General features: G+C 39.7%; 4 protein-coding genes across 13 annotated transcripts; 3 read left to right on the plus strand and 1 right to left on the minus strand.

Moving 5' to 3' along the window:
• The first annotated feature begins 289 nt into the window (after positions 1 to 289).
• On the plus strand, positions 290 to 1,316 carry LOC103977124 (uncharacterized). The gene is made up of 4 exons (XM_009392553.3): positions 290 to 427; positions 531 to 655; positions 738 to 995; positions 1,077 to 1,316. Exons 1-4 carry the CDS (start codon positions 410 to 412, stop codon positions 1,138 to 1,140), a joined length of 465 nt encoding a protein of 154 aa, XP_009390828.1. The 5' UTR covers positions 290 to 409; the 3' UTR covers positions 1,141 to 1,316.
• Positions 1,317 to 1,723: 407 nt separating this feature from the next.
• On the plus strand, positions 1,724 to 5,805 carry LOC103977123 (calnexin homolog 1). The gene is made up of 6 exons (XM_009392552.3): positions 1,724 to 1,881; positions 1,966 to 2,035; positions 3,826 to 4,958; positions 5,064 to 5,135; positions 5,301 to 5,417; positions 5,511 to 5,805. The coding sequence occupies exons 1-6, from the start codon at positions 1,801 to 1,803 to the stop codon at positions 5,652 to 5,654; spliced, it is 1,617 nt and encodes a 538-aa protein (XP_009390827.2). The 5' UTR covers positions 1,724 to 1,800; the 3' UTR covers positions 5,655 to 5,805.
• Positions 5,806 to 6,973: 1,168 nt separating this feature from the next.
• LOC135606798 (uncharacterized) lies at positions 6,974 to 15,977 on the plus strand. 4 transcript variants are annotated; one of them, XM_065098052.1, is made up of 9 exons: positions 6,974 to 7,147; positions 7,902 to 8,344; positions 8,646 to 8,831; positions 10,064 to 10,171; positions 10,840 to 11,043; positions 11,117 to 13,155; positions 13,622 to 14,593; positions 14,677 to 14,982; positions 15,088 to 15,977. In XM_065098052.1, the coding sequence occupies exons 1-7, from the start codon at positions 7,072 to 7,074 to the stop codon at positions 14,145 to 14,147; spliced, it is 3,582 nt and encodes a 1,193-aa protein (XP_064954124.1). In that variant the 5' UTR covers positions 6,974 to 7,071; the 3' UTR covers positions 14,148 to 14,593; positions 14,677 to 14,982; positions 15,088 to 15,977. The 4 variants fall into 4 exon arrangements, with proteins under 4 accessions (XP_064954124.1, XP_064954123.1, XP_064954125.1 ...); XM_065098051.1 differs by having other exon boundaries at positions 13,622 to 14,982; XM_065098053.1 differs by having other exon boundaries at positions 11,177 to 13,155; positions 13,622 to 14,982.
• On the minus strand, positions 13,677 to 20,340 carry LOC135585270 (scarecrow-like protein 1). 7 transcript variants are annotated; one of them, XR_010484968.1, is made up of 5 exons: positions 20,197 to 20,340; positions 17,069 to 18,591; positions 16,534 to 16,689; positions 16,174 to 16,422; positions 13,677 to 13,812 (listed from the first exon to the last, which is right to left on the minus strand). XR_010484968.1 is itself a non-coding variant. In XM_065098058.1 (4 exons), the coding sequence occupies exons 2-4, from the start codon at positions 18,475 to 18,477 to the stop codon at positions 16,309 to 16,311; spliced, it is 1,665 nt and encodes a 554-aa protein (XP_064954130.1). In that variant the 5' UTR covers positions 18,478 to 18,591; positions 20,197 to 20,340; the 3' UTR covers positions 16,033 to 16,308. The 7 variants fall into 7 exon arrangements, 4 of the variants coding, with proteins under 4 accessions (XP_064954130.1, XP_064954128.1, XP_064954129.1 ...); XR_010484966.1 differs by lacking the exon at positions 13,677 to 13,812 and adding an exon at positions 16,033 to 16,086; XR_010484967.1 differs by lacking the exon at positions 13,677 to 13,812 and adding an exon at positions 16,033 to 16,095.
• Between the last annotated feature and the right edge of the window lie 1,418 nt (positions 20,341 to 21,758).

Here is a 21,758-nt window from a genome sequence, read left to right on the forward strand (position 1 = left end):
GAACTGAATTGATGGAATCATATGTTTAATCACAATTATAAATAAATATTATACTAATTAGTTTAAAATGCCTAATATATAGATGAAAAATTATTTTTCAAAAGAGTAATTACAATTTCTAATCAATTTTATTAGACCTTTGTCTGTCCACATCGTACGTGACCGAAACCGACTCCCCTCGTTTCGCCTACTTTCGTGCCACTTCCAGCACCTTCTTCCATTGTCACGTGTCCCTCTACCAGCCCTACACGCGTCCCATATATGCCACCCTCAGCCTCTTTATTAATGCCTTCCTTCCCCACTCGACAATCGAACAGTCTGCCCACTGCTCGTTCTCTGATCGACTCGGTCTCTCCTCTTTGTGTCAGGCGAATACCGACGTTTGCTTGTCCTCCAACCGTTCTTCTTCATGGCTTCAAGAGCTTTGGTAAGCCCTCTGCAGTTCCCTGTCCCTGTAGATTTTGGCTATGTGACACTGTCACTACATAAGAACATGAGCGTGATCGCACACGCCGAATCCATATGCACAGGCCTCCTGGAGATCACTCGCTTCCGCTCGGCAGTTCACCACGTCGACGGCGCCGAGGATGCGGCCCATAGCGCCCACTGCCGACGACGTCTTAGGCCACCATCCCGTCCTGAAGCCCAAGCCGAGGTAGCATACTACGCTTTACGGCTTCTTCCTTCTTGTGTCTACTACCTTGGAAGAGCTAATAAGGGGGGCGAAGCGACCGCAGGGGGGAGTTCGTGCCGGTGTACGTGGCGCTCGGGCTGATCCTGCTGTCGGCGTCGTTCGGCATCCACACCGCGCAGCAGCAGCTACGCCACTCGCCCAACGTGCTGGTGAGCAAGAAGAAGCGGGAGACGGTGCCCGAGGTGGTGGACCCTGAGTGGGCTGCGGCGGAGGCGGAGCGCTTCATTAGCGGCTCCGTCTTCCGCCGGGTCGCCCACCTGCAGGACTTCGACGCCGTCTGGGCCACCCGTGGTCACGTCATGTAAGCGACCCTCTCTTTTCCCGTATCTTCTTCCTCGTATTCTTCCCCTGCACACGTAAACGTAAGATTCCTTGGTGGCAGTGACAGGCCGAGGAAGGTGGAGACGTTGAAATCGGTGGGAGTGGACCCGAGCAGGCTCGAGTGAAGACATGGGTGGAGCTGCCGCTACGAAGTGCTCTCTCTGTAGATAGCTTGTCAGTGTTCTGCTTCTCTTCTTCTATCCTCTTCGATCTCTGAGCTCCTGTAGTTGTCTGTAATTACGTGGGTACGCCGTCGTTGGTTGGATCGAAATAAACCTTCGAGTAATCCATAGAGCACGAATCTTACAGTCTCGATAGTGACACGTGGCTCGACATAAAATTATTTATTTGGATTTCAGTAAATAGCGATTATCGATGAGTATAATTAATGAAACGTCGGAACCGATCCGCTACGAAATATCATGTCGGATATAACAGTGTCAGATTCGGACCTCAACGGGCGCAATTCGAATCAACTCCGATGACATATCTGGCCGAGATGGTGAGCGTTATCTGGGCCGTCCATTTTAAGGCAACGAGGATCTACGGTCTCAATTTGTTCTGATGGAAAAAGGGGGAACCCGCTTGAGGGAATGACGTGGGGAAGCTCCATTGGCCAGCTCGACGTGGTCTTTCATGTCATTGGCGGAAACTAGTCACGGCGACGCTTTCATATTTACACCGTCGGATTCGCTTTAAGATGCCCACACCTCTCTCTTACATTTACCCCCTTGCTTCTTCGCGTCGTCTCCATTCCGATCTCGGTTCCCCTCGTTCCCATCACGATGGGCGGTAGGAAGATCGTCACGCCGTTCCTCCTCCTGCTGGTCGCGTCCTCTCTACTCCAGATTTGGGCTTCGGATCCGGTAATTTGTTTCCTCAGCGGTCTTTTATTCTGCAGTTGATGTTTCCGAGCTCTTGAATTTAAAGTCTAGTGGGTTTTGATTCAGTGGTTCTACGAGTCGTTCGATGAGCCGTTCGAGGGGCGGTGGATCGTGTCCGAGAAGGACGACTACCAAGGTACAAGATTACCTCTTTCGAAACGTGATGATTTCGTCTTTTTGGTTTTGGCTGGTTGCTTCCCCCGATGTTTGATCGATGAGACGTTACTGTTATTGGATCTGAGCAACATTGCGTTTAAGCTTATTGGTTCTCTTGTAAGAGCTTTCTACACTAAATTATTGATTGAATATACATGACTCAGATCTTCTGTGCTTCATATACTGAGGTGAATTGACTTCTTGATGTGTTTTGCCTCACATAAGTCGCAAATTGATTTAACTAGACCAAGATTTCTTTTTTATCACGACTGATCAGTTAATGTCGAGCTTTCATCAGTTTATGCCTTACCCGGAGCCGTTCGATTAATTTGTTGGTGTGATATACTTGCCGACCATCAAGTATTTGGATCGGTGTGGTTTGTAGTATTGTCCACAAATTTGGTGAGATTTCCAACACTAAAAGGGATGTCACTATTTGTTATATGATTCAAGCCTCCTTTGTAGAGGAAACGCCATGATCTGAGGTGCTCAGTTCGTATTAATGGGACATTTATCAGATTGAGATTCGCTAATACCTAGTGATGGATAGTTTGAGTTTGGAGAGGAATGCAAAATGTTATTTGCAGTTGTAGAATACGTTAAAAGGCCATCAACATTGATAAGCTAGTGAGAAAAGAGACGTCACAAAGATTCATCAACTGTGGAGTTACTGAATGCTTGATGGAACGTGGAGTTCTTTTCATTTGGTTCATCTATTTTTTTTATTACATACCTTGATCAAGATTTTACATCTTTAAAATCCTTCTTGCATCTGTGGATCTGAATGCCTGATGTGGATCACATTCGGTTTTTCATAGTTTGGATCTTTAATGTAGCAAGATTCAAGAATAAAGTTTCCCAAAAGTCATGGGAAATCTGGAGGTACTTGGTTACACTAGATATCATTATGGTGAAAATGGATAACTGTTCATTTATTCTCTGATTCCTATATTATAAATGAAAATTTTTGGCCTAATGGTTATGTTGGTTCAGTGATAAGTTTGATGGTTGTGCCTCCTCAAGTTAGAGTATGTTCTCTAGTTTGTGTGACATGAGCATATTTGTAATCGTAGTCTGAATTCGATGAAGCCTATATGTATATATTGAGATGTGCTAGTTTTGTGTATTGTTATGGTTAGGGGATAAAATGAGAGAGAATCGTCAAGAATGATATGGACATGTTCTAAGGAGAGGAGATATACACATGATCTAATTAAGATAGTACTAGTACTGCAAGGATAGGTAAGACTTAAGGGGATTTATATTAGAAACTATAAATATGGATATAAATGCTCTTGATTTAGTTGAGAATAATAGTAGAAGAAGATTCGTCAATCCCAAATATAATAGGGCCATAGCTCAATGGGTAGTTTAATCATGAACGATATGTGTGTAATTCTCAGAGCAACATACAACTATGTACTTACCTCAGCTTGAATTTGCTGTGGTGAGCAACATGCATACAACTATTTAAAGGTTTCCTATCCCAATGTTTACCTAAAGAAGTTCAATTATGTTCGATGACAATCCCTTCTCCTTCTCCTATGTTTCTAGTCTTATGGATGCATAGATATAGATTTCTTGCAGAGCAACATTATTTTCTGTGTTTCATTTCATTTGATGACTATATAATGACATCATTCTCTGTGCTATGCATTAATATCGACTCCAAGGGCCTGCTTTAAATTTACTTTCTCCTACATTTGCTGTCATTATGGTCTCTTGGTACCCACTGGCTTCCATCTCAGGTTTGTTGTATATGTTGATTAGGTCTATGGAAACACTCCAAGAGTGATGGTCATGAAGATTATGGGCTTCTTGTTAGTGAAAATGCTAGGAAATATGCGATAGTTAAGGAACTTGATGGACCCATCACTCTCAAGGATGGAACTGTTGTTCTGCAGTTTGAAGTTAGACTGCAGAATGGACTTGAATGTGGAGGTGCATATCTGAAATACCTCCGTGCTCAGGAAACCGGATGGATTCCCAAGGGATTCGACAATGAATCCCCATATTCTATCATGTTTGGACCTGATAAGTGCGGAGCCACAAATAAAGTGCATTTCATCCTCCAGCACAAGAATCCAAAAACTGGGAAGTTTGTGGAGCATCATTTGAAGTTCCCTCCATCTGTCCCATATGACAAACTCTCACACGTGTATACTGCTATTCTGAAGCCCGATAATGAGTTGAAAATTTTGATTGATGGAGAAGAAAAGAAAACAGCAAATTTCTTGTCTGCTGATGACTTTGAGCCAGCACTTGTTCCACCGAAGACCATACCTGATCCTGATGATAAGAAACCCGAGGACTGGGATGAGAGGGCTAAAATACCGGACCCTGATGCTGTAAAACCAGACGACTGGGATGAAGATGCACCAATGGAGATTGAAGATGAGGAAGCCGTCAAACCTGAAGGATGGTTGGATGATGAACCTGAAGAAATTGATGATCCTGAAGCCACAAAACCAGAAGATTGGGACGATGAAGAGGATGGAGAATGGGAAGCACAAAAAATAGACAACCCAAAGTGCGAAGCAGCACCTGGCTGTGGAGAGTGGAAGAAGCCAATGAAGCACAACCCAGCATACAAGGGAAAATGGCACGCTCCTTTAATCGACAACCCAAACTACAAGGGTATCTGGAAGCCACAAGAGATAGATAACCCTGACTACTTCGAGCTTGACAAACCAGACTTTGAGCCAATCGCCGCTATTGGCATTGAGATTTGGACGATGCAGGATGGCATTCTCTTTGACAATATTTTGATTTCTACTAATGAGAAAGTTGCCGAGTCATACAGGGCAGACACATGGAAGCCTAAATATGAAATCGAGAAAGAAAAGCAGAAGGCTGAAGATGCTGCTGCAGCGTCGCCCTCAGATGGACTTTCAGGTTTCCAGGTGACTTAACTATTCCACTAGAATTAGTTCCTGACATCAAGTTACTTGAGTTTGTTTTCCTTGTGCTTGACATTTATAATCATCACTATCTTGTTTGTATTGCAGAAGCAAGCATTTGATGTTCTTTACAAGATAGCAGATATTCCTTTCTTGGAGGCATACAAGATCAAAATAATTGTGAGTCCGATTGTACTTTCGCTTTCCCAAATTCTAAGCTTTTTGAGGAGTCCTTTTATTTTATCTAGCTACGGAACCGTCGCCATTGCATGATGTAGAAAATAACATTGTGCTGTTATATATTACTATTGTCTTTTTGGCGTCTGACCCAGCTTCTCTTTGCAGGATGTCATCGAGAAGGCAGAGAAACAACCTAACCTCACTATTGGAGTGCTAGTTGCCATAGTGGTGGTCTTCGCTACTGTCATCTTCAGGACACTCTTTGGCAGAAAGAAGCCTCAGGTGATTACTTCTGGTTCTGTTCTGCTTCATCATTCATTCCACCTTGCAGCTTAATATTACTTCGATTTCTAATATCTTCTTTGAATTATACAGGCTGCTGCCGCTCCGACTACTGAAGCCAAGAACGCTGGAGCTGCAGAGACCGATGCTGCAGGGAGCAGGGAAGAGAGAGAAGAGAATGGGAAAGATGACGATGCTTCGGCCCCTCGCCCCGGTAGATCTAGGAGGAAGACATAAATTAGCCAAGTTTTCAAGATTCGGATAAACTATTCCTTTTAGATTCGCACGTTCTGGAGCAAACCAAACCAAGAGTTTTTTGCCCCCGTGTTTGACAAACGTTACTTGAATTTATGATGTGATCATAGAAGGATATCTTCGTGTCATCCAACTCGGCAATCTCATTGCTTACATTTGAGAGTATTAATACAAGATATCGGCCATTTAGTTGATAAAAAATTTAATTGTTAATGGTAATATATATATATATATATATATATATATATATATATATGTACACATATATAAGATTAAAGGGGATATTCTAGGAAAAAAGATAAAAAAATTATTTTTTTTAGAAATTTATTATATATATATATATATATATATATATATATATATATAAAATTGTCGTAAGCTATAGGTTAACTTTGCTGCGGTTACATTGGACCGCGAGCCCCGGTACATTAGATATGTTCTTTTGAGTATAGTAATTATGATAAGGCTTGGCTGACGTCAGTCGATGTCTCACGCCTCGATCGGCGCAACTGCACTCGATCAACCGAACCGGAAAATCGATCGAGATGCATTAACGCCTACTCAGGCTCAACTCTTCACGTCACGCCAAACCAATGTCAGACGCCACCATCTGCCCTTGCAAGCGGGCACATCAAGCAACATCAAACTTCCCTATAAATACCCTCGCACTCTGAACGAGCAAAGAGGAAAGGACGGAGAAAAGAATACACTAGAGAGACACCTTAAACTCTTCTTCTTTCTACCCCCTCCACTAGACTTGATCGTCGAAGGGGTCGAGTCGAGCCTCTCGACCCGACCTGTGTGCAAGACTGCAGACCGAGCTTGTGCCCAATCGAGGAGCCCCCTCGGGCGAAGTCGGCCGACCCCGTCCTGATCAAACCGTCGCAACCGACCACCTCGGCGAACTCAAGGGCCGCACCAGGAAGATCCCGCCTTCCGGACCCGAACCGAGCCGCGTCGGCCCCGAGGCCACGGCTCAAAGTTGTTTACCACAACAGGTTCAATCTAATTCGATTGATGGTGCGGATAGGTCATGAATCCAATAAATTGGTTCATCCTCGAACCGAATCGGAGTTAAGATCGATTAGGACGACAGATGTTAGTTAAATTCACTCAGCGTGGTCGACGGGTTCAATCTAATTAAACCAATCCGACAAATTCGTTCATCGTCGAACCGATTAGGACGACAGCGCGCGGATCTGACCCGATCCATAATGGAGTCCTATGTGAACTGGATCTAACTTTAATTGGGTACAATCCGTTTCTGGCCAGGATCCGATACACGATAGTTCTAGTGTTGGTTTCGCGGGACCGTGAGTAGTCTTCTCGCCGTGTCGAGGCTCGTCCCCTCTGCCGTCGCTACAAACCCTCGAATTCTCTTTCGAGGATCGAGGCTGCGATGGAGAAAATCCCCGCTGCTTGCGCCATGGCGTGGAGCATCGAGCTCGAGAAGGGCCTCCGCTCCAAGAGCCGAGGTAAGTAGTCTCGCGCCCTACCGCTTTGCCTTCCCTCTTCATTCGACACTTCATCGAGCACTGTCTTGTTCTCCTTAGATAATAGATGCGCCGAACAAGTACTGTTATCATAGTGCGTCATTGGAGCACTTAATCGCTCTGTTTGACTCTTAAGGATCTTGGTTCTAAATGCTCGGTGACTGATCTATCACCCTTTCGACGAATTGCCTGTGTTGAACTGGTCATGTTATTTTGATTATAGAGTTATCTTATCTTTTATTTTCTCCGATTTTGAGCAATTGTGTTGTGCTTTTCATGAGCATGAGCGATGAGCGCGATGGTTCGGAGTTGCTATTGTTTAAAGAGCAGCAAAACCTAAATATTTAGCAAGTAATGATTGGTGCATGGAAAGAAAATATTCCAAGAAGATTATTAAATTTCTTAGGTAGATAATTCATGCTATCTTTCTTTTCTGGAGCATTATTTTTAGGTGAAAATGATGGATAAAGGAGAATCCACTCTATTCGATTAGGGTACGAAAATGTGGCTGTGTGAGATGGCAGAATTGTGTCACTGTCATTGTGATTAAGGAAATCTAGGCGATAAAGGCTTGGAATAGATGTTAAATTTAACGGGTCAAAGAACAAGAGGTCACCCTTTGTCTCCTTGGTCTGTGCTTCTTGTGCTTCTAAAAATTTACCTGTGTTTAAAGCTTTTGTTTACTTTATTTATCATCTATTTTGATTCACTTCCAATTTGTTGAGCCTCTTGTCAGATCAGCGCATTAGGGCAATTGAACAGATGGGGCCTATACTCCAAAAGTGGAGCACTGAGCCAAACATTACAAGGGCAATTGCAGACATGTATGATCTGGAACCAGGTGAGGACAGATTATTTGCCAACACAATCCTCCTTCGACTTGCCGATGCATTCATGCGTGGAGACAATTATACAAGGAGATGTATCGTGAAAGTTTTCCTCTTTGAATTGACACGTATTAGTAAGGAGGGCAAAAGGTATAACGGTATTCTAGCAAAGCGAAGAGTGCCTAATTCTATAGAGCTGCTTAAAAGAGTGAAAGTAGTTTATGACACAGGTGACACCGAGGCTAAGGCTTTGGCATTGCGGCTCTTTGGTTGTTGGGCTGATTTTGCCAAGGATAGTGCTCATATACGCTACATAATACTTTTGAGCTTGCAATCCTCCAATATCTCTCAGGTGAAACTAGCTTTTCTCACCTTTTTCTTTTAGTATACATTGTAGAGTTCATGTGTCATCTCCTTATTTATTTATATCAGCATATTCTGAAAATATCAAATCTAACATCTCATTATAAAAGAATTTTATGTGGAACATCAAAAAAGGATCTTATCTAATCATCCAGATATTCTCTTTTCTGTATCTTAGGATTGTCAACTGGCATACTGTAACGTATGATTCAGGAAATTTTCAATTGTTAAAAAGTCTTTCTTAATCCAAGCATAGTAAAGTAATGTGGCTTTTCATTTTTCTTTTGCAGGTAAAAGCATCATTATTTGCTGCTGGATGCTTTTGTCTATTGTCTGAGGACTTTGCGCATATCACATTGGAAATACTGATTAACATTGTCTGTTCAACACAATTGTCCTATGATGTTGCAATTGCAGCTATTCGTGCTATTTCTAGAATGCGATGCTCATCTGCTGTTGCATCCAGAGCTTACAAGGTGCATTGTCTTTATCACTACAGTTGTCTTAAAATTTATTGAACTTTAATTTTGCAATGAGATATATCAGTTTCTCAAAGTAGTTAATGTATAAATTCTGTAATAATCATGTGACTTTCTTGCAATGATAGATATTAGTTGCAACTAAAAAAGGACTTATAAAAAGAATATTGATTGAATTGAGATATTTTATTTATTGGATAACCTATATTAATAATAATAGTAATTAATCTAGATTTTTTTTATTGCGTATTCTGACTCCATTTTTTATCTTCGTTATCTGTGTGAGCAGTAGTCTTTAGTATTAGCTATTCTATTTTCTGTAGGTTGAGATACTAGATATTCTATGAATTTTTATATCTTCCAGTATGAGTCTTTCCTTCATTTATGACTATTTCTCAGGATGTTTACGCTTTTTATCGTTGTAGATAAATCAAGGAAAGACACATGTTCCATAGTTATGCCTATTCTTCTTCTTTTTTTTTTTTTGTCCAAGAGTTTTTGAGTGTACAGAAAGTAGAAATTGTCAATGTGAAAATTTTAAATACAAAATCCTTTGTCAACATGTTCCATAGACCTAATAAATAACTTACAAATCATCAATTAAATAGAAAATGCTTTATATAGAGAAAGAGTCCAGGCCTCTAAAATTATCCAAGCCACAAGATTTTTGTGTAGTTGGTAAATATGAAACTAATTTGATGCAAAACCAGGAAAAGGAGAGGCTGGATGCTGGAGCGTAGAATAAGTTGGACAAAAGTATGATAATGAAATAAACTGATTTATAGTTTGCTCACTGGCAGCAAAGTGAAAAAGGCTGTGATAATGAGTCAGTATAATTGAAGATGGTGTGCATGTGATACAGCTGGATGCATGTCTCTTGGTCCTTGAAAATTCTTATATTGTAAAGGGAATTCTCCTTATATGGGCCATTGATGAAGGAGAAGCAAAACTGGGTCCTGATCAAAGATGAAGCTTGCTCGTTATGTTCCATGTTTAAAATAAATAGGCAAATTTCTTTGAAGAAAGATAAAATTAAAATAGACAAAAACTTCACATGCAATTGAATATATACAAGTATGAATTCTCATTATTAGAGAAAACAAAAAAAGAAAACACATTAAGTTTTCATGTTATGTTTCTTGGAGGACTTGATTTAGAAAGATAGGATCATAGTTATAGTTAGCAACCACATGTGTGATTTTCTTATGAGTTGTTACTTTCTTTTTCAGGCAGGTAAAAAACTGTTATTGGGTCCGTTGCATGATGATCTTAAAGCTGAGATGCTGTCTTCACTTTCTAAATTAGCTTTCAGATCAACAATCTTGACCATTGAGCAGGTATCTTTTGTATATGTCTATTCTGGAATAAAATGAAAAACTCATGATAAAAACATTTCATTTTGTTGTCCATGTGCAACCATGAGGTCGATCTTGTTTAAATGGAAATTTAAATGTGTGATCCCTATGATTTTGTATCATTAATTGCATTTCACTTCTTACTTGTGGCAAAGATTCAGACCCTGCTAATCGTGTTCATCCTTAATTTTATTGGATATATTCTGATATTACCATGTAGCTAACTTTTATTAGTCCAATCTAAAATTCACAGCCAGGGAATTACATAATAGTGTTATACAGATAGTTGACACACATTCAATTTAGCACCCCAATCCTAAGTACATTTAATGATTTAAATATCTTTTTTCATCTGATAAGCACATCATTTACAGAGTAAGCTGAAATCTTGTGTCCTTCTATGCTGTGCTGTCATTTACCTTTTCTGCTTTCATTAAATCACTTGAGTTATATTGACAAATAGTTAATTCCAGTGAACATCATGTTCAGAGCTTTCTCCACTAGCTTCTGCACTAATCTTTATTCAACGTTACTGTTGCATTCTGACCGCCAAGAAGTCTTGTATTTACTTAGAAGCTACATTTCTTTTGGTGACATTGTACAGCATAACTTAGATTTATTTCTTTTTTTGGCCTCATATATTCTTGCAGGCAGAATTACTCTTATCATTTCTCAGCAATGATACCATTTATAATGTGAAGGCTAGAGCATTAAAATGTTTACATTTTCTTTTTAGCAGTCATGGCTGCTGTTTCCCTGTCATTGAAGGTGTAGTAGTGAAATTATTCCATATTGTTGATGACAATGATGTTCCAGTTAATCTTCAATGTGAAGCTTTAAGGATTCTATGCAAGGTAATAGTTTAAAGATATTTTTTATTAAGTTAGTGTGTTATTATCTATGGTAAATGTATATCCTTCTTTGTAGGTGTTTAGCAGTATGCTACCAGATGTGCTTCACATGGACCTGCTTGTTCTTGTTAAGCAGGTTCTGGTGATGGAAGAACAGTCCTTGAAGGTGAAAAGAGATCTTGTTATTCAACTTATTGTACACATCTTGTGCAGTCTAAAGATGGCAGAGAGAGGGCATAATTGTGCAGCCCCTGTTAAGTGGTGTGGGAGATGCTTTGAATTGCAAAGGAGTCCAAGGGCTGAAGTTTTGGCTTCTGAAACAGATGCTTCAGGAATCGCCTGCCAAGTTACGTCAATTGTCGTAGGTCATATCACATCAATGATTAAGCAAACGATAGCTGATTCCACTGGGGAAGACATAACCACAAAGACTGTCATATCCTGTAGTGAGTTGAAACAAGAATTCAGAAACAAACTTAGCCTTATTCAGCTTCTTGCGATAGAATATCCTTCGGCATCTTTGGTGGCTCTGGATAGGATAGGACATATCATACAGTCCCTCGAGAATATGCATGATAAGTCTGCATTGGAAAGTATCTGTGCAGGAGTTTCTCGGAAAGAATTTAATGTGAAAAGATGTGGACCTCTTGAATATAATAAGCAATATTCTATCGGTTCAGAAATTGCAATTTGCATACTCAGATTCACAAATGCTTTCATTAAGACACTAAATAATTGTAGCACTTATAACAGTGAAGTTTGTCAGAAAGTGAAGCTTCTAGTTAAGTGCATACAATCAAGCAAGTATTGTAATTGTGCTACTTATGAAATTTTCTGCCTCTGCCTGGATTCTTATACAGCATGCTCTTTAGTTGGAAATGCTAACAACAGAATACAGGATTCAGATGAATCAAAGACCGGTAGTGCTGATGGTTCCTATTATAATTTTAGCTGGGTCAATCAAGAATGGCAGTCACTTGAATCCATCAGAAGTATGCTGCAAAATCAAAATTACTGGGCGGCCTACAGAGCTGGAAAGTACTCTTGTCTTAAAGGGCTGTGGTTTTCAGCAACTTTTACTTTTAGGAAATTGATATGCCATGTAGAATCAGTCTGCCTTTCTTGCTGGTTGAAATGCTTGATGCTGTTAGCTGGTTGTGAAACTGAAATTAAACTGCTGCTTTTTCCTAAAGCAGGCATCACTTTGGTCAGCGGGATGCAGACAGAAAACATGTGTGACAAGATCTTTACCTCTATTGTGGGAGATCAAAGCACAAGTGCAGACTTGCATGGATGGGAAGGGAAGATTGCAAGAGTTTATGGTAGAATATGCTCTGCAGAGAAAACATTGGCATCAGCTGGAGCGTCAGATGGTGTCTACTGCTTCCAGAGGTGGTTCCTCAATCTCAGAGCCAAATTTTTTGAAATCATGATGGAAATTTTTGGACTGCTTAATTCACATGAACTGACTATTGTAAGAGTTGATGGTGAGGAAGGAAAAGGCAAAGTTTGCATTGAAGAAGTCACGCAAACTATGAGCACTCTGATGTGTGGCTTTGCCTATGAGTCTTTACGGTTGAATAATTTAGCTAAAGACTATGATCTTCTTGCTTCATCTTTCTTGGATACTGACGGCCAAAGCTTTAGGAGAATCTCAGCAATGGCCCTTAACTGCTCCTTGTTGGCCTTTTGTACTGCTTTTACTGTGCACTTCCCCTGTTCACTTGTTTACAAAAATGCCATTTCATGCAACTTAGGAAATGTTTCAAAGTTTTCATGCACTATGATCCTACAAGATCTTACCGAGCGTTTTTGGACCGTGGATAGCAAGATCTCTGAGCAACTTCAGCAGATTTTGACTTCCTTCTGCAAAGAAGAGGACCACTTATTTCCCAGATCACGTATGAGTACTTCTGGTCATACAGAGAGGGCTACTTTACTAGTCTGTGAGTTTGCTATATCAGGTATTCTCCACATTCAAGAAGATGCAAAGAGAGTGAAAAATGAGGAGGATCTATTTTCACTATTATTGCGAGGTCTGCAACTTCTCTCTGATGTTATTAGAAGATGGATGGAAATACCTTTCCAAGTCCCCAAGTATTTCTTTAGAGTGAGGTGCGTATGCTAAAGCTATTCATTTTATAGTTTTTGTTGCATGAGAGTTTATTTCGGTATCTTGGAAAAGTGAAATTTTATTCCAAAATGTTAAAGTCTGTACAAAACAATACAGGAAAATACATCAAAGTCCAAACACACCCTCCAAATTCAACCTATAACCACCACTTCTAACTAATTGGACAAATATTCTTCAACAATTTGAGTTTCTGTAGGTTTAATAGAATATCTTATCTTTATGATGATATGACAAGTGAAGATGGTCTTCGGTAGTCCAGTTGAATTTCACAAAACAACCATGGGGAGTTGCCGCCATTCCTTATCTGAGATGGTAGCGCACCACGACCTTTTGGTCTTTGTGGCCTACACTGTGTGGCTCTGGGGCCCCAATTACGAAAAAAAAAAAAAGTCACTGGAGTTTCTCTTTGTTGAAACCAATTAATGTTGAACATCTCTGCTTATACAGGCCTTGCATTGGTGCTGAGCTCTTCCTTCTCGATGCTGATTCCAGAAACAAAAGTGAAATATCTGTTTCACAAGGTTTCCAGTTGTCCCTCAATGTTTGCATTCAACTTAAGAACACATCAAGAATCCCCCGTTTACAAGATGCCAAGTTGTATTGCATTCTTGCCACAAGACCATCTGAGCAGTTATCAACTGAAAAAAGGACGGAAGACTGTTTCAGTGCTTGCAAAACTGATGAAATGGTTGAGTTGAACAATATGCTACTGATGTTTGTAAAGGCTAAAATGGGAAATGCCAACGAAGTGAGCCCTAAGGATAGCGGTGGAGATGCCTGGGTGACTGCTTGTCTGTGTTTTGAACCTAATGAACAAGGCCAGGGCTTTTCGTCATGTTTGCTAGATGTTTCTGAATTCCCTGATGGATCTTATCAAATCAAGTGGCACAGTTGTTGCATTGATGAGAGGGGGTCTTATTGGAGTCTATTGCCTCTGACCACTTGTGCACTATTTACAATCAAGAAACTCTGAATCTCAGATAATTTTGGGACTTAGTAATCTCTCCACAACAAACATCTGATCATATCATATAGATGGGATGTCGAGGGCTCGAGGCCATTGTGGGTGCTGCGTTCCCTAATGTTGTGTGTGAAATATCCTATCTGCATCTTGCATCTGTTCGTTTTGAAATATCTTTTAGGTATCCGCATTGTCGTGAGCTGGTCTGATATCGCCAAATGCAGTTTGCAGTATGATGGTTTTCGGTGTCATTGAAGCCCTGACAGAAACTAATTCTTGCTTAATGCTGATGCCACACTGATGGACATTCATAATGCTTAGTCATTATTGAACTGAGTTGGGCACAATGTAAACCAAGTAGTACCACTGGACGAACTATGTTTGATGTTGTCATGACCGGAGCCAATGCCACATAAGTATTAGTGAAGTCATCGTGGAGGAGTCTTCCACTTTCTAAGGTATGCAAAACCTCTCTAAGTTTTCTAATGCAGATTGGTTGCTTTTGATGGTTGGCATCAGCCGAAAATATGGTGGTAAACAGGAGAGTTGACTTGATGCTGATCTCAACAAAGGAATTGTTTTTCATCAACCCATCCAGTGGTGGTTCTAGCTTCTATGTTGATCTCCTATGCCACTCTATTATTGCTTCACCGAAACCTACCCCAAAGGAATAATGTCAGAAATGTTTGTAGATTTCATGAAGTAGGACTACAGCAGTAATGCCTCACTGATGTCTGCAAATTACCAGACCTGCTTTAAGGGTTTGGTGAAATGCTTCAGAAGGTGAGTCAGTTCAGAGTTCTCTCTCTTTACCTGATGATAATATCAAGATGGCCTTTCTGTGCAGGTACGTAACCTAAGCTAAGAGACCAAGTATCTTCTTATTCAATTCCTTTCAGTTGCATGATGACTGTGTCTAATATTGCATTCTTATCATGTTACAATATTGCAGTCATTGTCTGTTCTTTGGCTCTCCACGGCATGTTTCTTGCCTGCAGCAACTTGTGAGATGTCATCATCATTATCCTAAGTTATCTGTGGGTAGTACTGTGCAGTCGGCAAAAAGAAAGCCTCCTTGGCGATGTTGCCATCTACTAGTGTTCCCTTGTGTTTTGAGGTCTAGTAATCATTACATTGATCCTGTTAGAATACCAATGTACAACATATATATATATATATATATATATATATATATATATATATATATATATCTAGTAATCATTACATTGATCCTGTTTCATGTACTACATACAGTCTCATATGTCCCTCTTGAAATGTATTACACCTATTTGACACTTGTATGTTACATGCAATTAGGAGCAGTTTTATCAACAGCAATTCATCAACAAAGTAGAGCAAAAAAATCTTAGAGGAGAAACAGAGGAGTAAAGCCTTTTGGTTGAGGATGGATGTAGGTCTCGTTTGATAACAATTTCACTAAATTGTTACCGTTTGATATCGCCTATAGATTTAAGATATAGACGATATAAAAACTTTTATCATTCCTTCACTATATAATCCTATACATCCTATATACTTCTAGGCTTATTTTCTTAATATTATAAAAAATAAATTTTAATGTATTATGTGTTATCATTATTTTATTTCGATGTGAACTTGAAATTATTAAAACACATAACTCTCTAATATTATCGATAATATCATTATTTTAAATCCTGAGCTAACATTTTTGGGTGTAAAAATTTAGTGTACAGACTAGAATCAGTCATTAAAAGGTAAAGACTTTTTGGCTATTAATAGTAAACAATCAATATCAAATCTCATATGGTATAACAAATAGTGACGATCTAAACATGGAGTATGCATAACGTGATCAAGCAAAAATACCAGAGAAAAAAAGGGAATGCAACACCCACTTGAATTCCTGTAAGAGATCTGGTCCAATAACTTGGTAGATGTCTTGATTACCGACTCACAAGACAGCAAAAGTCTGTTGAGACTGGAAATTAGATTTTTGAGCCACAGAAAATAAAATGCCAGCGAAATTTAGACGATTATATATACACATCAGACTTACCCCAGCAGCAACTGAGTCGAGTGTAAACCATGTGATGTGGCAAGAATGCTTTATTTCCATGCCGAGGCAACGATTAGAACCTTGTCTTCCCAGCCGAAGTAGAGTGCCCCGTTTTCCTCCTTGGCCTTGTACCTATCACAGTATGATTTCAACAAGGCTCCTATTGATCCATTGACGCTGGTGCTGAAGGGACATGGTTTGAACCCGGCCATCGTCATTCTCGCCCTCCACTTTCCTGCAACCTCGTACCTTTTTGGTTGGAGTTCGAAATTGTGTTCTTCAGTAAGATTTTTAGACTTACGTTTCGATAAAAAAAAAACACTCCAAACATTTAGATAGATACCACGACAATAGGCTTACCTCTCTATGCGGTCAGCACCTTCGCAGGCCACGATGTTGACGATATCTCGCGCAAGACACTGCCTCTCCACGTTCATTCGATCCGTGCTGTCCCTTGGAAGAGTTGCATCGAGTGATTCAAAGACCGCCGTATGATAATTGTAGACCTCCACGAACCTATAATTTCATATGGCCAAGTCATCAGGAAATAAGAGCATGTAACTAACATATGTTACCCCTAAAACATAGAACGACCAAAAGCCAGGGACATATATGTATGCAGATACAGAGGAGAGGCGGTGTATCCACACACCATCATTCTTCATGAGAAAATAAGACCTCGAAGAAATTAGGTATTTCAAGAAAGAAAAGAAATGGATTTCCATTTTTTTTTCGGAAGAAAAAACCTGCATTCATTTGTAATGAGGAGAACAAAACAATGATTATGACATAATAAAGCTCTAAACTCAAGTTAAGGAAAATGGTATACGGATGCATTTGTAAATAATAGCAACAGCTTACGTAACAAAAATCGTGGGTTTTCAGAGGAAGCAACCTCGGGAAGAATGGGGCTGTATTAGTGTTCATATCCTGCTCGATAAGAGTTACCAACTTTGGGCTCAGCCCTTTCACCATTCGAAGCATCTGATCTCTCTGGTTCACTGTTGATACACTCTCATCTGGCATGTGATGTAGCTGAAACGCAAAGTTGACCACAAGTGCCTCCCCTGATCGGCAGTCAAGCATTTCGGGTGTTACATCGCTGGTTTTAGCAGCTATTGCTTGAAACTCGAATGGAACACCGAGCTCCTCTGCCAGCTTCTCAAGGCGCTGACCAATTATCTCCAAACCTCCGACTGCCCGTTGCACTGACTCGGGATCATCAACACCAGATATTCTTAGGTGTGGCCGTTTGCTGGGCCACGTCGAAAGAGTTTGTATCAAGTTTATGTATTGACTTCCTTGGTTTATGTCAAAGTCTATGATATGAACTTTTTCTTCATCTCCTAATGCTTCAACGATTGTATAATTTGCTGCCATGTAACCGAACTTAAAGCATGGACAGACCTCGAACAGTATCTGCATCGCCGAAAGCCGATCGGAAGTAGGGGGTTCCTTACATCGTAGAGCCTTATAAATACCTTGTCCTGAAGAAGCTATTCTTGCTGCAAGACCTTCCACCATGTAGGCAGCAAGCCTTTGAGGAGGGTCTCCTTGAATTGAAACTATTTGGCGAAGCTCAGTTATGATGGCTTGTGCTTCCTCCATGCAGCCTACCGAGATTGCAGCTGCACAGTCAAAAAGTAGCTGCTTAGGAGTTGGAGGTTCTCTATTGCTGCCAATACAGCTGATGCTTAAATCTGATGAGGACTCTTTTGGTGAGCAAGGAACTAATAGGTCCTTGATAGGCTCAGTCCAATTATCTTCAATTCCCACAACCTGGTCGGAATCCACCAAGTCCTCATCGTTGTCATTCAGTAATGCCTGCTCAAGCTCTCGAAGCTTTAACCTGATTTCATCTTTGCCATAGTCTATTTCTTGCTCTGGACTTGGATAATCAGATAAAGAATGGGATGCCTGATGAGAGACGTTAGAGCCTGCTGAGGAATCAGGACACTGAACTGCAGCAATGCAAGAGCTGTATGGATTTTCTGACAAAATAGATGAGTGAAAGTTTGCTATCAACTGATAGGGAGCTGATGAAACTTGAGAATAGTGTTCTGGAATGCTGGATATAGACATGTCAAGTGGATTAACATGTATCATTTCTGATGATGAATCAATGAAGTGTTGCTGAGGATGTAAGTCTGATTTATAGGAAGCAGGCCGATGGTCGTACATCCGCTTATCAGCACCACTTAATATTTGCCTTGGCAAACCCGAGTTCTCACCACCACTTTTATTTGCATGAAGGTTGGAGTCACCATTGGCAGTAGATGAATCCACAGACCTTATCATAGACATGCTTATTTTTCCTAATATACTTTCACCACTGAACAAGAAGTGCAGTTTACCAAGTTGAAAGGCTTATTAATCTGATTGCCTGGTTCAAACCAATTTGCAACAAACACAATAGCACTGAGATCACAAGAAAGAAAGAAAAAAGTCAGAAAGGGCTAAATTGTTTACCATGTCAATCACATATCTATATGAGAATATACAATGGCTTAATCTATAAATTTCTAACCCTCTTGCTAAATATGCGAATTTGAGACAAAAGTATAATGCCAATCTCTGGTACAAATGGATGCATCACTACAGTGCAATTGCTAACAGTAACTTGTAAAGAAACATGCTAGGTTAAGGAACCGTAAAATAACAAATGAAATAATGGCATCGTTAGCCGCTACATTAACCATGGATCATAATAACCATGTTCTGATTTGTTACTTAACCGGAGAACAGTATATCATGCTGCATCATGGAAGTGGTGGAAAGATAGCACATTTCAGGACAGATTTTTATATCATTTTAATCAATTTGCTATTATTTTTCAGAAGAATCATTGAAAGTAACAAAATGGCATAGTTCTTCTTCTTCAAGGAAAAAAAAAGTCCAAAAGTCCAACTATTTCACAGGTTAGCCAGTTTGCTTATACTCTTGTTGAACAGAGAATAATGGAAACTTCAGAGTCACCCAAAGACCTGGTCAAATCCAATAGCATTATCTCCACAAGGATTCCAACCTAAAAACTCTCACAGAGGGAAGAGGCAAAAGCAACCTCTATGGCAAGGCATGGTCATAATCAGATATGCAAATTTTATCACAACTAAGAAGTTCACAAGCCCGACAGCTAAGAGGATCAATGTGTCACAAGAATCGGGATTAGTTCATGTTTTTCTCCTTTCCTAACACCTCCCAGATAATTGAAAAGATGAAGTTCTTTCTAACAGTGAGCTTTGTTATCTTACAGATCATGTTTTTTTCAGTTATGGCACAATCTACTCATTTTCATCAATGAATTACACAAGGATGGTGCCCAATAATTATGCAGCATAATGATTTCTCTGCTTACCCACCTCTATTAATGTTTTCATATATTAAGGAAATATACCACCTATCAAGTCATCGACCATTTTATGCCCAATTACCAGTAATAAGAGAACATTGTGCTTGTACAATCGAATTGAACATGAGAAAGAACCATATGGAATGGCTGATCTATATTTATAAGAGGCAATGCACTATGATTAGCACCGAATGGTAACCAAAACGATGCATCAAAACTGACTTAAAAGCTAAAGTAAACAAGAGAATTGTTAAGCACAGAGAATAGAATTTGACTAAAGTAAATATAGCTTCTAGAATCATGAAGTGGTCATCCAAACAAAGACACAACTGTCTCAACAACCTCCATGATTTCATAATGAGATCGTCCAAACCAAGGCAAAACCATAAGCCTCTTGACCACCGATGATCGATCAACTCGTAGCGGATTTGCCAGAATCAGAAGTAATGAACAGAGCACGAATCCCGAACCACATCCTGAAGAACCCTTGATCGAGAACCAGGCAACTTCCAAGAATTGAGATAAGATAAATCCCAACCCCAAGAATCGAAGCCAAAGTTCCTTCCCCAATCCCAATCGTTACGATCGATCGTGTATTCTTTTACAGCAAAAGCACGCAGTACCCAATCAAAGAAGGCAGAAGAAGGCACGATCGATCACACACGGGGTATTACCTGCTCTTCAATCGGCGGGGGCAGGTGATCGACAAGTGAAGACGAGGACAGTAGGAAGCAGTCGGCAGAGAAGGGAAGAGGAGTGGTGGAGTCGAGAAGGAGGCCGACGAAGAAAGCGGACGACGGAAAGAAGGGAAGAAGAGAAATTAAATGAATAATATATATATAAATTAATCAAGGATATTGCCATATTACCATGGGCGTTGGGACAAAGAAGAATAGTAATCCCGCACGGCATACTTTTACGCGAAATCTTACGCGCAAAAGATTTCACCCCAGATGAGCTCTATGATTCTTATCCGACGGTCGGCCAATGATAGGTAGAGCGCGGACGTGATAATATAGCGTGGCAATAAGACGGCGGTCGGTTATCGAAAGCGAGAAACGCAGGGAAACGAAACGTGGGTTCGCTCTGAACGCAGCGATTGCGCAGAAGCCGTGGGTATTTTATACCGTCCCGAGTTCTACCACCCTCTTGCACGATGATTGGGCGTGACGTGAGACCTGAATGTGGGGTCCATTGTTTAAATGGGTGGGATTAAAAAAGTAATACTGATTTGCTCACGTACCGGTGGTTAGTGCAGATATATATATATATATATATATGTATGTATATGTATGTATGTATAATATATATGTATGTATGTATTATATATATATATATATATATATATATATGTATGTATATATATAATAAAAATAAATATTTTTATTTAAAAAATAATTATTATGTGATCGTGTAATATATCCAAGGTTGAGGGTCAACTAATTAAAGTATTAACCTATTTAGTTAAGATTTTAAGTACTTGATAGCAAGGTCCATGATCGAATCTCTTTTCCACTACTTATCTAATATTGGGTCTTTTAGTGCAAGCACGCCTACACTTTCGTTTTCTTATTGATTTTTTTTTTTATTTTGAAACACATTTTCTCACTTGAAATCATTTATGTGCATTTACTCTAAAAAAAATTATCATGATTCCTAATTGTTAATATCATCTTTTATCGGTATCCTTCTTCCTCTTAGATTAATGTTACTAAATATGGTATTTTTATGGGTTAATTACATATTAATTCTATAGTTATTTGTAGTTATACTTCTTTAGTATCTTAGTCTCTAAACTTAAAAATTTTACATTGAAATTCATATAGTTACGAGGGTAAACCATCTAGCTTCATTTATTCTAATATCTAGCTTCATATACTCTAACATCATCGACTTTATTGATAAAAATATAAACATAAAAAATAAAAATATAATTTTAATATTTTAATTGGTAGTACTAAACATCGTCAGTGGTGGTGGACGATGATGTTGCTAGAGCCACGGGTGGCTGTTGTGGATGAGGAGAGCGACGATGAGAGATGAGGGTTGCTTTGCATCTATGTCGATACAATTGTCAAGTGACGAAATAGCCACTCTGCATCTGCATCAACAGCCCTTTCGTCACTTGATAATTGTGTCGACATTGACACATATGTAGAGCGACGAAAAGATTGCTTGGGTGTCTATTATAGATAAGTAGAGCGATAACAAAATGTGAGGGTTGCTTTGCATTTGT

This window comes from Musa acuminata, chromosome BXJ2-3, assembly GCF_036884655.1.
Source record: "Musa acuminata AAA Group cultivar baxijiao chromosome BXJ2-3, Cavendish_Baxijiao_AAA, whole genome shotgun sequence".
Lineage (NCBI taxonomy): Eukaryota > Viridiplantae > Streptophyta > Magnoliopsida > Zingiberales > Musaceae > Musa > Musa acuminata.

Coding starts and splice junctions, on each gene's coding strand:
- LOC135585270 (XM_065098056.1), bottom strand. CDS start 18,477: ATGTCTATGATAAGGTCTGTGGATTCATCTACTGCCAATGGTGACTCC. Junction 16,690..17,068: donor ACAGCCCCATTCTTCCCGAG/GTTGCTTCCTCT, acceptor ATGAAATTATAG/GTTCGTGGAGGTCTACAATT. Junction 16,423..16,533: donor GGTGCTGACCGCATAGAGAG/GTAAGCCTATTG, acceptor CCAACCAAAAAG/GTACGAGGTTGCAGGAAAGT.
- LOC135606798 (XM_065098051.1), top strand. CDS start 7,072: ATGGAGAAAATCCCCGCTGCTTGCGCCATGGCGTGGAGCATCGAGCTC. Junction 11,044..11,116: donor CTTTAAGGATTCTATGCAAG/GTAATAGTTTAA, acceptor CCTTCTTTGTAG/GTGTTTAGCAGTATGCTACC. Junction 13,156..13,621: donor AAGTATTTCTTTAGAGTGAG/GTGCGTATGCTA, acceptor CTGCTTATACAG/GCCTTGCATTGGTGCTGAGC.
- LOC103977124 (XM_009392553.3), top strand. Junction 656..737: donor GTCCTGAAGCCCAAGCCGAG/GTAGCATACTAC, acceptor AAGCGACCGCAG/GGGGGAGTTCGTGCCGGTGT. Junction 996..1,076: donor GCCACCCGTGGTCACGTCAT/GTAAGCGACCCT, acceptor CCTTGGTGGCAG/TGACAGGCCGAGGAAGGTGG.
- LOC103977123 (XM_009392552.3), top strand. CDS start 1,801: ATGGGCGGTAGGAAGATCGTCACGCCGTTCCTCCTCCTGCTGGTCGCG. Junction 2,036..3,825: donor CGAGAAGGACGACTACCAAG/GTACAAGATTAC, acceptor TATGTTGATTAG/GTCTATGGAAACACTCCAAG. Junction 4,959..5,063: donor ATGGACTTTCAGGTTTCCAG/GTGACTTAACTA, acceptor TTTGTATTGCAG/AAGCAAGCATTTGATGTTCT.